Raw genomic sequence first — 14,996 nt, forward strand, 5'->3', positions numbered from 1 at the left:
TGCATCATCCAGGGAAGATTCAAAACCATGCTGACTACTTTTCTAGAGTACCTATACAAGGTCAGGGTACTCTATCCAAGACGGCTGAAGCCTACATTAACTTTATTGTAAAATCAAATATGACAGCTGCTATGTCGTTAGCCCAGATCATCACTGCCACGTGTCATGACAGTGGTATGCTGAAGTTGAAATATATAAGTTCACATCAGTCATGGAACCGACACACTCGACCTCTCTCTAGTGATGGTGAATATCAAAAATACAAAAATGTTAAATATGAACTGTCCATAAATCAGGAAGGAGTTATACTGCGAGGGTCGAGAATTCTGATTCTGGAAAGTCTACGTCAGAAAATAACTGAAGTACATCATTAAGGACATTGTGGTATTGTTGCTGCCAAAAGAGCTCTCTGAGACTGAGTTTGGTTTCCATATTTAGATGAAAGTGTTGAAAAGGAACTCAAGGCCTATCATCTATGCAACTGCCTTTTTACAAATATTACTCAACATATGCAACTGACTTTTAACAAATATTACTCAACGTACGCTTAACATGTCAGAACGCCCTAAGAATGCATGGGAGAGAATAGCAATCAATTTCTTTGGACATCATCTGATGGTAACTGTGGACGAGTACTCACGTTTTCCATCAAACTCACGAGCGTGTCATTGTGAGACACGATGGCATCTTTGTGACATGGGGCAATTCAGCCATTTTGAAGTCTGATAATGGCCCACCTTTTAACAGCCGAGAATTTAAGGATTTCCTGTCGCATCTGAACATAAAGCATCAGAAAAGTACACCTTTAGGCTGAAGGCCAACGGACTTATTCGGGATTTTATGATTGTACTAAGAAAGAAAAACAGCGTCCAACTCTTGAGAGGCTCCGTTTAAAAACTGTATTGCATTCCACCCTGCAAGCCTATCATTCAACACCTCTCTTGACCACAGGCAAAAGTCCTGTGACTTTGATGTTTGGGAGAGCAATGACAACCAAGTTAACTCAATCGACCAACAAAAGAGATTGAAATGAGAACCCAACTCGTACAAAGGACTTGTTTTTTTTTGCAGAGTTTTATATAGCGCAAACTTGACCCAAATCGGGTATCAGAGCGCTTTACATAGCACCAGTTACGTAACATGAGGACGCACATTCATTTTTGTTAGGCACGGGGAGATTAAGTGAATTAACCAGAATCACAGGATGTTTAGCGTCATTACCGAGACTCAAACCCAGTTCCCCAGGTCCGAGGTTGAGCGCCATAGCCGTTAGGCCAACTCCTCTCCTTGGTTGACAAGCAGAAAATGAAAGTCTGTGCAGACAAGCGGCGTAATGCAAAGAACATTGATTTTAAGAGAGACAATCTAGTGATCTCCCAACAAATGCAAAGGAGGAAATCTAATGCACCATATGAACTGAAGCTCTCCACGTAGTGTCAACCAAAGGGACACATGGTGAGCGCCAGGCATTTTATAAATTCTGTTACCAGAGACTCTTCTCACTTTTTACATTTTATTCATTGGTCTTCTGATCGAGATGGTGAAGGAAAGACTGAACCTGAAAACTAAGTGATTGCTCTTACCTCTTCACCACTGAATAAAAAAAAGTTATATATACTGATTTGTAGGGGGAGATGTAGTTCCTTGCAAGTTTTATGACTGAACCCTTTTGGCTCCTAAAGAATTCCATAGAGCTGTGACATAGGTGCCAGAGCGGAATGCAATGAAAGCTTGTTTTAGAATGTTGAGTTTGCAGTTACATGCAGACGAATAAAGACGTGTAATATTAAGCTCCGTGTGTGCCATAGGCACTGGCAGGTATCCAGGCGGGGGAAGGACACTACATGAGGGATCGATGAGGTATGCTTGATTGGATAAATGAGGTGGGTTTAGGGATAGATTTATGGCTGGAGTAGGCCTGGTATGAGAGACGGGGTGGGCTAGAGATAAATGGATGCATGGGGTGGGTTTTGGGTGGAGCGATTTTGTGGATGAAGTGTTGTAATAACAATCTCAATTGAATTAACTGACTATGGGGATGGTGGATCCAACTATTACTGTTGCAACTGTTAAAATGACATCAGGTAAAATCAGAAATCAGCATTACTTCATTGACAGTTTAGTTACCTCAAACTCTGCCAGTTGCGCCACAACATCATCATTAGATAGAGGACTAATATTCAATTTATCTTCCAAGTTGGTCAAACAGCGAATTAATCCATTAAACAGTTCAAATAATTTGTTATCCAAATGTGAGGAAAACGTTGATTCGGCTTGTTTCTAGATAGAAGATTGAAAATGTGTCATGGTTTACAAATAAATACTGGTAAAAAGCATGGAAGACATTGTGAAATTAGTTTGGTTACAGGTATTTTTTGTACCATATTTTATTGGCATTTGTATCTCACACACTGTACAAAACTGTGACAAATCAATAGGTAAAACATTCCAGCCTCACAAAGGGGGTCGGTCATAATACCAAGCACATGGGCGCTGCAACACACTCTGCAAAAACACACTACAGAACAACCGGTCAACATAACTAAAACCCTCCTCAACCCCAATGCTTGGTCTGAAGGTAGCAATCCTACGAACTGCTACAAAGCATGCGGATGAATGGCCCTGTCTTCTCTGGAGACGGTACTTTTAATGATGGGATCGGGGGGAGGCTGGAGAGATGTCTATGTTCCATCCGCTCCTTGGGCATTCGTGGTGGAAGAGGTCTCCGAGCCTCTCGCGTACGGACACAGCTGCTTCATTAACACATCCCAGGCCTGGGCTCTCTCTCTTCAATGAGCACTGTCCACTTTTGGCCTCCTCGAGCAAGGTTGCACCCTCATAATCAGTCCATTTCTGCAGCTCCCCAGTCCATTTGTAAACCTGCAGCCCCCATGCGCTTTTCCAATTAATTGTGATCTGCCGTTTTACCAGGATCAATGCTCAATCAATCAATCAACCAGGGGAATTGTAAGCGCGCCACTCACCCGTGAGGGTCTCATGGCGCTGGGGGGGGGAGTACGGGGAGTCCGCAGATATTTTTAGCCGAAGAGCCAGGTCTTGAGGATCTTCCTGAAGGTGATCAGGGAGGGGGTCTATCTGATATCCGCTGGTAGCTCATTCCAGGTCTTGGCTGCGATGTGAGAGAAGGATCTATAAACCTTGTGGTAACTTTGTGTTTAGCAGGCCTCTGGAACATCCCCAAGAGATGGAACGCTGGCTCCGCCGTCAGCATGCGCTCTGTGACTTCTGTGATCAGGGTTACTGCCCCTGTCCAGAAGTCCTCCACCTGAGGACAACTCCATAATATATGGCACATGTCAGCGTCCATCAGGTTGCACCTAGGGCACCATGAGCCAGCTCCTGAGTAAAATGTATTGATCTTAGCAGGAGTGAGGTATGCTCTATGCAGGTAATAAACATTCATTACTTTGTAACAAGCATTTTGGGAGATCCGGGGTACCCAAGGGAGTATTTTAACCCAGTTCTTGTCCACGATATGAGTAATGGTATCGGCCGCCCCGGTGTCTTTGAGGGTGTAGAGGGGGAGTACTGATGTCCACCCTGAGGGCCGCATATAGGCCCGTAAGTGCTTTGTGTCTACCTGAGGACGTGCATAAGACTTGACAGCCCTGTAGAGATGTCACAATTGTCCCCAGAGCAGAGCAGTGACTGCGCGTTGGAAGAGGAAGTAACCAGTTGGCAAATCATATGTCAAGCACAAGTCCTCAAAGGGTCTCAGAGTACCAGAATCATACATATCAGCGAATGTCAGTACCCCAAAGCTGTAAGTATCGCAGGGCTCTGCTCTGAACTTTCTAGGCTCCAGCAGGAGCTGCATTAACCAGGGCATTGTCCATCTGTTCTCCTCCACAAACAGTCCTCCTGCAATACAGCATCCATCTATCTTGTCACCCACTGTAACTGGGCTATCAGATAGTGTGCCTCAAAGTCAGAGCAGCCAGCCCACCATCATAAACTGGATGCTGTAGTTTCACCAGGGCGACTCTGTGGTCTGTATCACATATGAGATTCACCAGCATGGATTACATTAGGCAGCGTAGCAAAACAGTACAAGAGCCAGGGCAGCATGACCATCTTGGCGATTGCTATTTGCCTTGTCACCGAGATAGAGAGAGTTTTCCAGAATCGGATCAACCAGCGGAGCGCTGACAGTGCTCTGTTAAGGTTACCTTCAAATAATGCAGTCTCGGTTCACTACAGCTGCACACCCAGATAGCGAAAGGTGTAATCCTCCCACTGTAATTCCCCAAACTAGGGTGTAACCTCTGGGGTCTCCCACAGGGGGTACAGATTAGTTTACCACCAGTTCATGTGTAGACCCGATAGAGCGCCAAACTCCTCCAAGAGCCTAGTCACTCCGGGGACATTTGTTCCATAATCTCAGAGGAAAAACAGCATAACATCGGCACATAAAGATATATGGTGTAGAACACCCAATGCATAATGCAGTTTTAATATGCACCTGCTCATTTTGTACTTGCAACGGCTCCATCTTTAGGGTGAATAATAATGGGGACATGGGAGAGCCCTATCGTGTACACCGCTCCACTGCATAGGGGTCTGAGATCACCCCTTCAGTTCGAACCCTTGCAGTGGGTGGTGCGTACAACAATCGCACCTATGCCAGAAACCCAACCCCAGGCCCATGCGCACAGCACATAAGTAGCCCCAACCCAGGCTGTCAAATGCCTTCTCAATATAAACTGTCAGGATCGCTGACAGCTCATCAAAAGTGACAGGCGCAAGTAACAGTGCCCTCACCTGTCTGTTATTGAATACTGGGCACCTCCCGAGAATGAAACCTGTCTGGTCAGTGTGGATGAGTAGTTTGTTAACGGGTAAATAAAATATCGATTTTTTAATTCCTATTTTATAATATGGTACTTGTTTTCCATACCTAAAATTCTTTTGATTCCTAAAGTTTTGCCCATTTTTATGTAGGGTGTGTGATAAAGATGAGATATAGGAAAAAAGAAATGGCTGAACGTGGAAGTTTCCCCATTCTCCCTATTCTTTTACTACTAACATTTTTGCCCGTGAAAATCTAGCCTTCTCTCTCATCCTTTCCTACACTTCATTCAAAAGAAAATACTATGTTCAATACATTTGTGCCCCAATAACTTTGTAACTCTAGTTTGTTCCATGCAATAGTCTTCATCACATTGATATGGACCATTCCCATTGCCTGGTCACTAAGGGCTTGATTTAGAGTTTGACAGATAAAGTAGTCCATCAAAACATGGTAGATGCCTTTTCTACGGCATTTCAAGTGCATTAAAGCCTATGGAATGTGTAATATGGCGGATAGGATATCCGTCATGTTTTGAAGAGTGTCCCATCTGGCAAATTCTAAATCATGTCCTAGCTGATGAATTAAGATTTCATTGTTGCCTCATTTGTTCTATAACATTATTTAACATATTATGTAGTATACGTGTGTCCTGTATTATTTTTTCAATAATTCTGAACTGCAACTAGTCAACTCAGTTAATATTGCATCAACTCTCTGTTGACTTCCTTTACACATCGCCGTCTGCTCATCTGAGTTATTAAACTGCGTATTGCCTTCTGTTGCATCCTAAGATGATTTTTTATTTCCAGCTTTTCTTTACCACCAACCTGAAAGCGCAAACCTGTGTAACACCACCAACACTGCACCTCTTCTACCAATTTCTCACACACATTAAATGACCAAACAACAGGAGATTATTTTACTTTCTCAGTCTTCTCCATCATTTGTTTAGTTGCTATCTATGTAACACTAGTCCCTAACCTCCCGCAACACCAGTATACATGCCCTTTATCGTTTGTATGCTGCATGCTCTGCTGGGTAAAGAATACGTCCATACTAATCTTTTCACCATTCGTGAAACACCTAATCGGTGTATAGCAGGATACAACTCCAGCTAATGTCTATATCATGTCGCTCATGCTTTTGGAATTCCAATCGTCTCCTTTACTACTGTGGTGTTTTCGAAACTTTTGCACTGTGTTGTCATCTTTAACCAGTTTACTTCAACTCAACTTCTTCTATGAATTCACCTTTCAATTTCTTCTCACATTTTTCTACACAGAACTCCTAAATCCATTTTTTACCACATTATGAAAGTACACATTGCATTGAGCACCATAAGTAGGCACCCCTCGATGTACCAACATAAAGAATGGATCTCTGGTACACTTTCAAGTGGCAAACTGTCTGACAAATGTACAGAATAGGATGTTGTTTAACTGACTCTCTCTTTATGATCAAAAGGCCAAGGTCCTGGTCCTGGATAGAATGAATCGATCACCTATCAACCAATGCTGCTCAAAGTGCACACCCTGCTCAATGAGTAGACCACACATGCTAAAACTACTAAATAATTCTCAAAAAATCACAATCCTGCTAGCAAAGGTCGCCCCCACTCAGACTACCTACTGTAACACTATGTACACAAGGCTTTCTGAAAGAACCTAGTCAAGCTTCAAATACATGAGGACTAGTATTCTTTAAAATATATAAATTAATAAAAGGCATGCTTTATCACACTGTTAACTAGTCACAACAACCTGAAATACTGTTAAAGTGATAGTAATTAAGGACCTAGTATTTCTTTCATCTAACCCGTGTTTCCCACAAGCTTGTAACAGTTCTTGTTGTGTTAGAGCCCAGTTTAGAGTATGGTGATCTCATGTAGCAGTGTTTCAGTGCTATTACCTAGCTGGCAACGGAAATACATCCTTTGTGATAATAACGTCTACACCAATGAAAAGAGTTATAAGGAAAGCCCCTCTGTTGTTAGTAAAAAAAGTTTGAAAGGCAATTGCACACTAGGAGTCACCCTGAGGTTTACCCTCTTTTATAATGCTGATGTGAAGAGAAAAAATCCTATAATTTGGCATACTTATATAGAAATGTATTAAAACGACTATAGCCTGAGATAAAGCCAAGAATTACTCACTACGTAGTGGTTGAGAAATTATCAGAAAAGTGTCTTAGCTGCAGAGAGAAAAACAATGGTGTTCTAAGAGGAGAATAACCCCTGGTGACAGAGGAACACAAGGTTAAGCGTGTAGCATTGGGTAAACAGGAGAAGGCCTCCCTCTGAGGGTACTGCCCAAGAATTTGGAAATAAATTGGTACTAGAGAACTTTAATGACAACGCATTTTGGTAATGTACATAAAGGAAGCACCTATGATGGCTGTGTTGACAGCAATTGTTCTCCATTACCAATTTCATTTATTGCTTCAGGAGTACCCTTAAGTTTTTTCCCTATTTCCCAACACCGCACTCATTAGCAAGCTACTGTTTGATTAACCTCACTTTCCTCTGTTATTAGGAGTTGTTCCCCTCTTCGAACTGGACCCATAAAATTGTGTTTTTCTCTCTGCAGCTTCAACACTTTCTTGATAATTCCCCAACCACTGCCTTCTGAGCAAATCTTGAGTTTTCCATTTTTTCAAACAAATGTTTAAGTTTGCCCATTTAGGTGATCCTTTTCTCTACTTAGCAACATTAAATTAGAGGTAGCCTCTGCCCCCATATTATGCAGGTGCCCTTCATACCTTTTTACTATTAAAACAGCAGCTTACTTTATTATTCTTTTAATTGGCGTATCTCTTTCTTTTCTAACCTCCATTAGGCATTTTAACCTATTCCCTGATCTGATGACAACCCGCAAACTTAGCCTGGGTCAAAATACTACTGACTAGAAGTTAATGCATACTTACGTCTAATTAACCCAGAAATTCAATTTTCGATGTTGCACCTCAATATTCTGGTTGATCAGCAATTTTTCTATCACCAGTCAGAGAATGGCACCACAAACCATTCCAGGAAATTGAAGAATAGCCTTTCTGATACAGCTTTATAGGCTGCCGCAGCAGGCTATACCAATCAACAAAGGCCTCTCTACATTATAGGCCCAAGCTGACGGCAAAGAAGCAGGAAGCCACTTTCACAGCCCTAGTAACACTCTAAGTAGGCAAATCAAATGTAGCACTATTTAATTTAATTTTCATGTAAAATTGTAAAGATATTTCCATGCCAAACTTAAAACCTTGCACACTACTGAATGCTCACAAAACACATCCTGCTTACCTGGGTTTGCGGAACATTTGTTTCTTGACTTAGCTCTCTCAGCTGACATGTGCAGATTTCTAAGTCATCATATGGTGAAGGGCCAACATTGCACAAAGCAATCTGGGGTAGGAACCTAAATGTTGCAGTGGTTGGCACCTACCAAATAAACAAATAGACAGTATTCACATTACGCCACAGATTATGTTAACACGTATTCAAATTGAAACACTGAATTATTGATTTCATAAAGTAAAACAACTAGAAATGATTGTAAACTGTTTTTGTCTCAAAACTAAGGAAAACACTAAGAAAATAGAAAGCAGGAATAGCATGTTGGTATAAAACACAGTCTCCCAAGTGTGGATTAGGATGAAAACTCACTTTCAAGGAACCCATATTTTACACAGGCACAGTTCCTCAGGCTAGAGGATAGCAGTAGTACTGTGGTTGGATTGGTTATTTACTTGAGGTCCAGCAGCAATGGGGCCTATGTCGCACACATCAACCGCAGTCATCAAAGTGCTGGAATTATCAGACATTATCCAAAGTGCAATGTGTTGCTGAAGACACATCCGCCTTTCCTCATCTGAGGACAATATTATAGGACTTTACCAGGAACTGCTAAATGTCTAAAATGAGAAGATCGAATACATTTCCCAAGGAATGTATTGCTCACATCAGACTATTCCATAATCCAATCAAACCCGTTTCACTATTTACCACTGACATATCAATCTGCATACTGGCACACGTTGCTCTACATTTTCCTCAAAATATATTTCCACCTCCAAAATACACTTTTAAGCTCAGCATAGCGAGTAAAGAAAACATGGAAAACATTTTAATTAATCAGAAATCCAAATATTGCACATTTTCCATTAGTAACCACAATCCCCAGTTGTATGCAATCACTTGTATACACTGTACAACATAATAGCAACTGTGCAGGATTAGTGATCGTCATTTAATTAAATGATTAGCTGATTCACTGAATCGCAGCTGACAAGTGTATTCATGTCTTATGAGACACTCTCAACCAGACCTAGATTTTCAGTCAATGGCAGTTTGTTTTTTTGCTTATGCATCGGAGACCACACACAGGATAAGAAAAGGGAAGGTAAACCCCCAAAATTCAGGGTACTGTTGACTATTGGAAGGTGCCACGCATGATATGAAGCCAAGGCTTGAAGATGTAGAACAGTTTCAAGAAAGGGAATTTGCCATGGAGGAACCATACCGTGTGTGCATTAGCAACACAACATTAGCTGTCATCTTACCTTAGAGTTTGCTTTTGTTAATGAGATAAGACGTGACCTTGTAACTAAGCTGCTGACCAAATTGGTCCTATGGTCAAATATTCATTTATTTATTTAAGGTATTTATAAAGCAAAAAATCATCCCCTAAGGGATATCCTGGTGCTAGACCTCACATTTGCCTAACTCCAACCATCGCAAAAGAGGTTAGAGCGGGAACAGCCAAGTCTTCGGCATTCTCCGAAAAACTAACAAATTCGATGGCAGCAGTAGACTCACAGGCAAGTTATTCCAGAGGGCAGCTGCAAAAAAATTCAAGGAGCGACCACCCATTCTAGTTTTCTTAATTCACCTGCTATAAATATCCACGCCTGATTGACAGAACAAAGATCATACGCTGGTTTATAGAACGCAACTCGGTCAAGTAGAATTGCTGGACCGTTGTCGTAAAGTGCTCTATGCGTGTGGTAAACCAACCTAAAAATAGTTTTTTGCGGTGTGGAGGCCAGTGAAGAAAATAACGACAGGCCTCCGAACAAGCATTTACAATGCAATGGTCTCGGCATCATTAAAGGTAGAGCTATTGGCATTGCTCATGACATTTCTTTTTTTTTTCTTTAAATCATAAATAAATGGCAATGTCATTTACATTGCCAATAAACAGCACTCAGCACACACCGCTCTGCACCTGCACTCACTGCTCTGCACCTGCACTCACTGCTCTGCACACTCACTCTGCACCTGCACTCACTGCTCTGCACCTGCACTCACTGCTCTGCACTCACTCTGCACCTGCACTCACTACTCTGCACTCACTACTCTGCACTCACTACTCACTACTCACTTCTCTGCACTCCCTACTCACTACTCTGCACTCACTACTCACTACTCTGCACTCACTACTCACTACCCTGCAATTACTACTCACTACTCACTACTCTGCACTCACTACTCACTACTCTGCACTCACTACTCTGCACTCACTACTCACTACTCTGCACTCACTACTCTGCACTCACTACTCACTACTCTGCACTCACTACTCACTACTCTGCACTCACTACTCACTACTCTGCACTCACTACTCTGCACTCACTACTCACTACTCTGCACTCACTACTCTGCACTCACTACTCACTACTCACTACTCTGCACTCACTACTCACTACTCTGCACTCACTACTCACTACTCTGCACTCACTACTCACTGCTCACTACTCTGCACTCACTACTCACTGCTCTGCACTCACTACTCACTACTCTGCACTCACTACTCACTACTCTGCACTCACTACTCTGCACTCACTACTCTGCACTCACTACCACTACTCACTACTCTGCACTCTGCACTCACTACTCTGCACTCTGCACTCACTACTCTGCACTCACTACTCTGCACTCACTACTCACTACTCTGCACTCACTACTCACTACTCTGCACTCACTACTCTGCACTCACTACTCACTGCTCACTACTCTGCACTCACTACTCACTACTCACTACTGTGCACTCACTACTCACTACTCTGCACTCACTACTCTGCACTCACTACTCTGCACTCACTACTCTGCACGCACTACTCACTAGTCTGCACTCACTACTCACTACTCTGCACTCACTACTCACTACTCTGCACTCACTACTCTGCACTCACTACTCTGCACTCTGCACTCCCTACTCTGCACTCACTACTCACTACTCTGCACTCACTACTCTGCACTCACTACTCACTACTCACTACTCTGCACTCACTACTCTGCACTCACTACTCACTACTCAGCACTCACTACTCTGCACTCAATACTCACTACTCTGCACTCACTACTCACTACTCTGCACTCACTACTCACTACTGTGCACTCACTACTCACTGCTCTGCACTCACTACTCACTACTCTGCACTCACTACTCACTACTCTGCACTCACTACTCTGCACTCACTACTCTGCACTCACTACTCTGCACTCACTACCACTACTCACTACTCTGCACTCTGCACTCACTACTCTGCACTCTGCACTCACTACTCTGCACTCACTACTCTGCACTCACTACTCACTACTCTGCACTCACTACTCACTACTCACTACTCTGCACTCACTACTCTGCACTCACTACTCACTGCTCACTACTCTGCACTCACTACTCACTACTCACTACTGTGCACTCACTACTCACTACTCTGCACTCACTACTCTGCACTCACTACTCTGCACTCACTACTCTGCACGCACTACTCACTAGTCTGCACTCACTACTCACTACTCTGCACTCACTACTCACTACTCTGCACTCACTACTCTGCACTCACTACTCTGCACTCTGCACTCCCTACTCTGCACTCACTACTCACTACTCTGCACTCACTACTCTGCACTCACTACTCACTACTCACTACTCTGCACTCACTACTCTGCACTCACTACTCACTACTCAGCACTCACTACTCTGCACTCAATACTCACTACTCTGCACTCACTACTCACTACTCTGCACTCACTACTCTGCACTCACTACTCTGCACTCACCACTCTGCACTCACTACTCTGCACTCACTACTCACTACTCTGCACTCACTACTCACTACTCACTACTCTGCACTCACTACTCACTACTCTGCACTCACTACTCACTACTCACTACTCTGCACTCACTACTCACTACTCACTACTTTGCACTCACTACTCTGCACTCACTACTCTGCACTCACTACTCACTGCTCACTACTCTGCACTCACTACTCACTACTCTGCACTCACTACTCACTACTCTGCACTCACTACTCTGCATTCACTACTCACTACTCACTACTCTGCACTCACTACTCACTACTCTGCACTCACTACTCACTACTCTGCACTCACTACTCACTACTCTGCACTCATTACTCACTGCTCCCTACTCTGCACTCACTACTCACTACTCTGCACCCACTACTCACTACTCACTACTCACTACTCTGCACTCACTACTCCCTACTCTGCAATCACTACTCACTACTCTGCACTCACTACTCTGCACTCACTACTCACTACTCTGCACTCACTACTCTGCACTCACTACTCACTACTCTGCACTCACTGCTCACTACTCTGCACTCACTGCTCACTACTCTGCACTCACTGCTCACTACTCACTACTCTGCACTCACCACTCACTACTCTGCACTCACTACTCACTACTCTGCACTCACTACTCTGCACTCACTACTCACTACTCACTACTCTGCACTCACTACTCTGCACTCACTACTCACTACTCAGCACTCACTACTCTGCACTCAATACTCACTACTCTGCACTCACTACTCACTACTCTGCACTCACTACTCTGCACTCACTACTCTGCACTCACCACTCTGCACTCACTACTCTGCACTCACTACTCACTACTCTGCACTCACTACTCACTACTCACTACTCTGCACTCACTACTCACTACTCTGCACTCACTACTCTGCACTCACTACTCACTACTCACTACTCTGCACTCACTACTCTGCACTCACTACTTTGCACTCACTACTCTGCACTCACTACTCTGCATTCACTACTCACTACTCACTACTCTGCACTCACTACTCACTACTCTGCACTCACTACTCTGCACTCACTACTCACTACTCTGCACTCACTACTCTGCACTCACTACTCACTACTCTGCACTTACTACTCACTACTCTGCACTCACTACTCTGCACTCACTACTCACTACTCTGCACTCACTACTCACTACTCTGCACTCACTACTCACTACTCGGCACTCACTAATCACTGCTTACTACTCTGCACTCACTACTCTGCACTCACTACTCTGCACTCACTACTCTGCACTCACTACTCACTACTCTGCACTCACTACTCTGCACTCACTACTCTGCACTCACTACTCACTACTCTGCACTCACTACTCACTGCTCACTACTCAGCACTCACTACTCACTACTCACTACTCTGCACTCACTACTCTGCACTCACTACTCTGCACTCACTACTCTGCACTCACTACTCTGCATTCACTACTCACTACTTACTACTCTGCACTCACTACTCACTACTCTGCACTCACTACTCACTACTCTGCACTCACTACTCTGCACTCACTACTCACTACTCTGCACTTACTACTCACTACTCTGCACTCACTACTCTGCACTTACTACTCACTACTCTGCACTCACTACTCACTACTCTGCACTCACTACTCTGCACTCACTACTCTGCACTCACTACTCACTACTCTGCACTCACTACTCACTACTCTGCACTCACTACTCACTACTCTGCAATCACTACTCTGCACTCACTACTCACTACTCTGCACTCACTACTCTGCACTCACTACTCACTACTCTGCACTCACTACTCTGCACTCACTACTTACTACTCACTTCTCTGCACTCACTACTCACTACTATGCACTCACTACTCACTACTCTGCACTCACTACTCACTACTCACTACTCTGCACTCTCCACTCTGCACTCACAACTCACTACTCTGCACTCACTACTCACTACTCTGCACTCACTACTCACTACTCTGCACTCACTGCTCACTACTCTGCACTCACCACTCACTACTCTGCACTCACTACTCACTACTCTGCACTCACTACTCTGAACTCACTACTCACTACTCTGCACTCACTACTCACTACTCTGCACTCACTACTCACTACTCACTTCTCTGCACTCACTACTCACTACTCTGCACTCACTACTCACTACTCTGCACTCACTACTCACTACTCACTACTCACTACTCACTACTCTGCACTCTCCACTCTGCACTCACTACTCACTACTCTGCACTCACTACTCACTACTCTGCACTCACTACTCACTACTCTGCACTCACCACTCACTACTCTGCACTCACTACTCACTACTCTGCACTCACTACTCTGCACTCACTACTCACTACTCTGCACTCACTACTCACTACTCTGCACTCACCACTCACTACTCTGCACTCACTACTCACTACTCTGCACTCACTACTCTGCACTCACTACTCACTACTCTGCACTCACTACTCTGCACTCATTACTCTGCACTCACTACTCTGCACTCACTACTCACTACTCTGCACTCACTACTCTGCACTCACTACTCACTACTCTGCACTCACTACTCACTACTCTGCACTCACTACTCACTACTCTGCACTCACCACTCACTACTCTGCACTCACTACTCTGCACTCACTACTCTGCACTCACTACTCACTACTCTGCACTCACTACTCACTACTCTGCACTCACCACTCACTACTCTGCACTCACTACTCACTACTCTGCACTCACTACTCTGCACTCACTACTCACTACTCAGCACTCACTACTCTGCACTCAATACTCACTACTCTGCACTCACTACTCACTACTCTGCACTCACTACTCTGCACTCACTACTCTGCACTCACCACTCTGCACTCACTACTCTGCACTCACTACTCACTACTCTGCACTCACTACTCACTACTCACTACTCTGCACTCACTACTCACTACTCTGCACTCACTACTCACTACTCTGCACTCACTACTCACTACTCACTACTTTGCACTCACTACTCTGCACTCACTACTCTGGACTCACTACTCACTGCTCACTACTCTGCACTCACTACTCACTACTCTGCACTCACTACT

General features: G+C 43.9%; 1 protein-coding gene across 1 annotated transcript in view; it reads right to left on the reverse strand.

Moving 5' to 3' along the window:
- The window catches only part of SYNE2 (spectrin repeat containing nuclear envelope protein 2), a 1,843,566-nt gene that overhangs the window by 504,819 nt on the left and 1,323,751 nt on the right, over positions 1–14,996 (reverse strand). Inside the window, exons 104-105 of the mRNA XM_078660317.1 lie at positions 8,106–8,243; positions 2,128–2,280 (exon numbers count right to left, since the gene is read on the reverse strand). Of these exons, the coding sequence (XP_078516443.1) occupies positions 2,128–2,280; positions 8,106–8,243 (291 nt within the window). The remainder of the gene's footprint in view (positions 1–2,127; positions 2,281–8,105; positions 8,244–14,996) is intronic.

This window comes from Lissotriton helveticus, chromosome 9 (genome assembly GCF_964261635.1).
Source record: "Lissotriton helveticus chromosome 9, aLisHel1.1, whole genome shotgun sequence".
Lineage (NCBI taxonomy): Eukaryota > Metazoa > Chordata > Amphibia > Caudata > Salamandridae > Lissotriton > Lissotriton helveticus.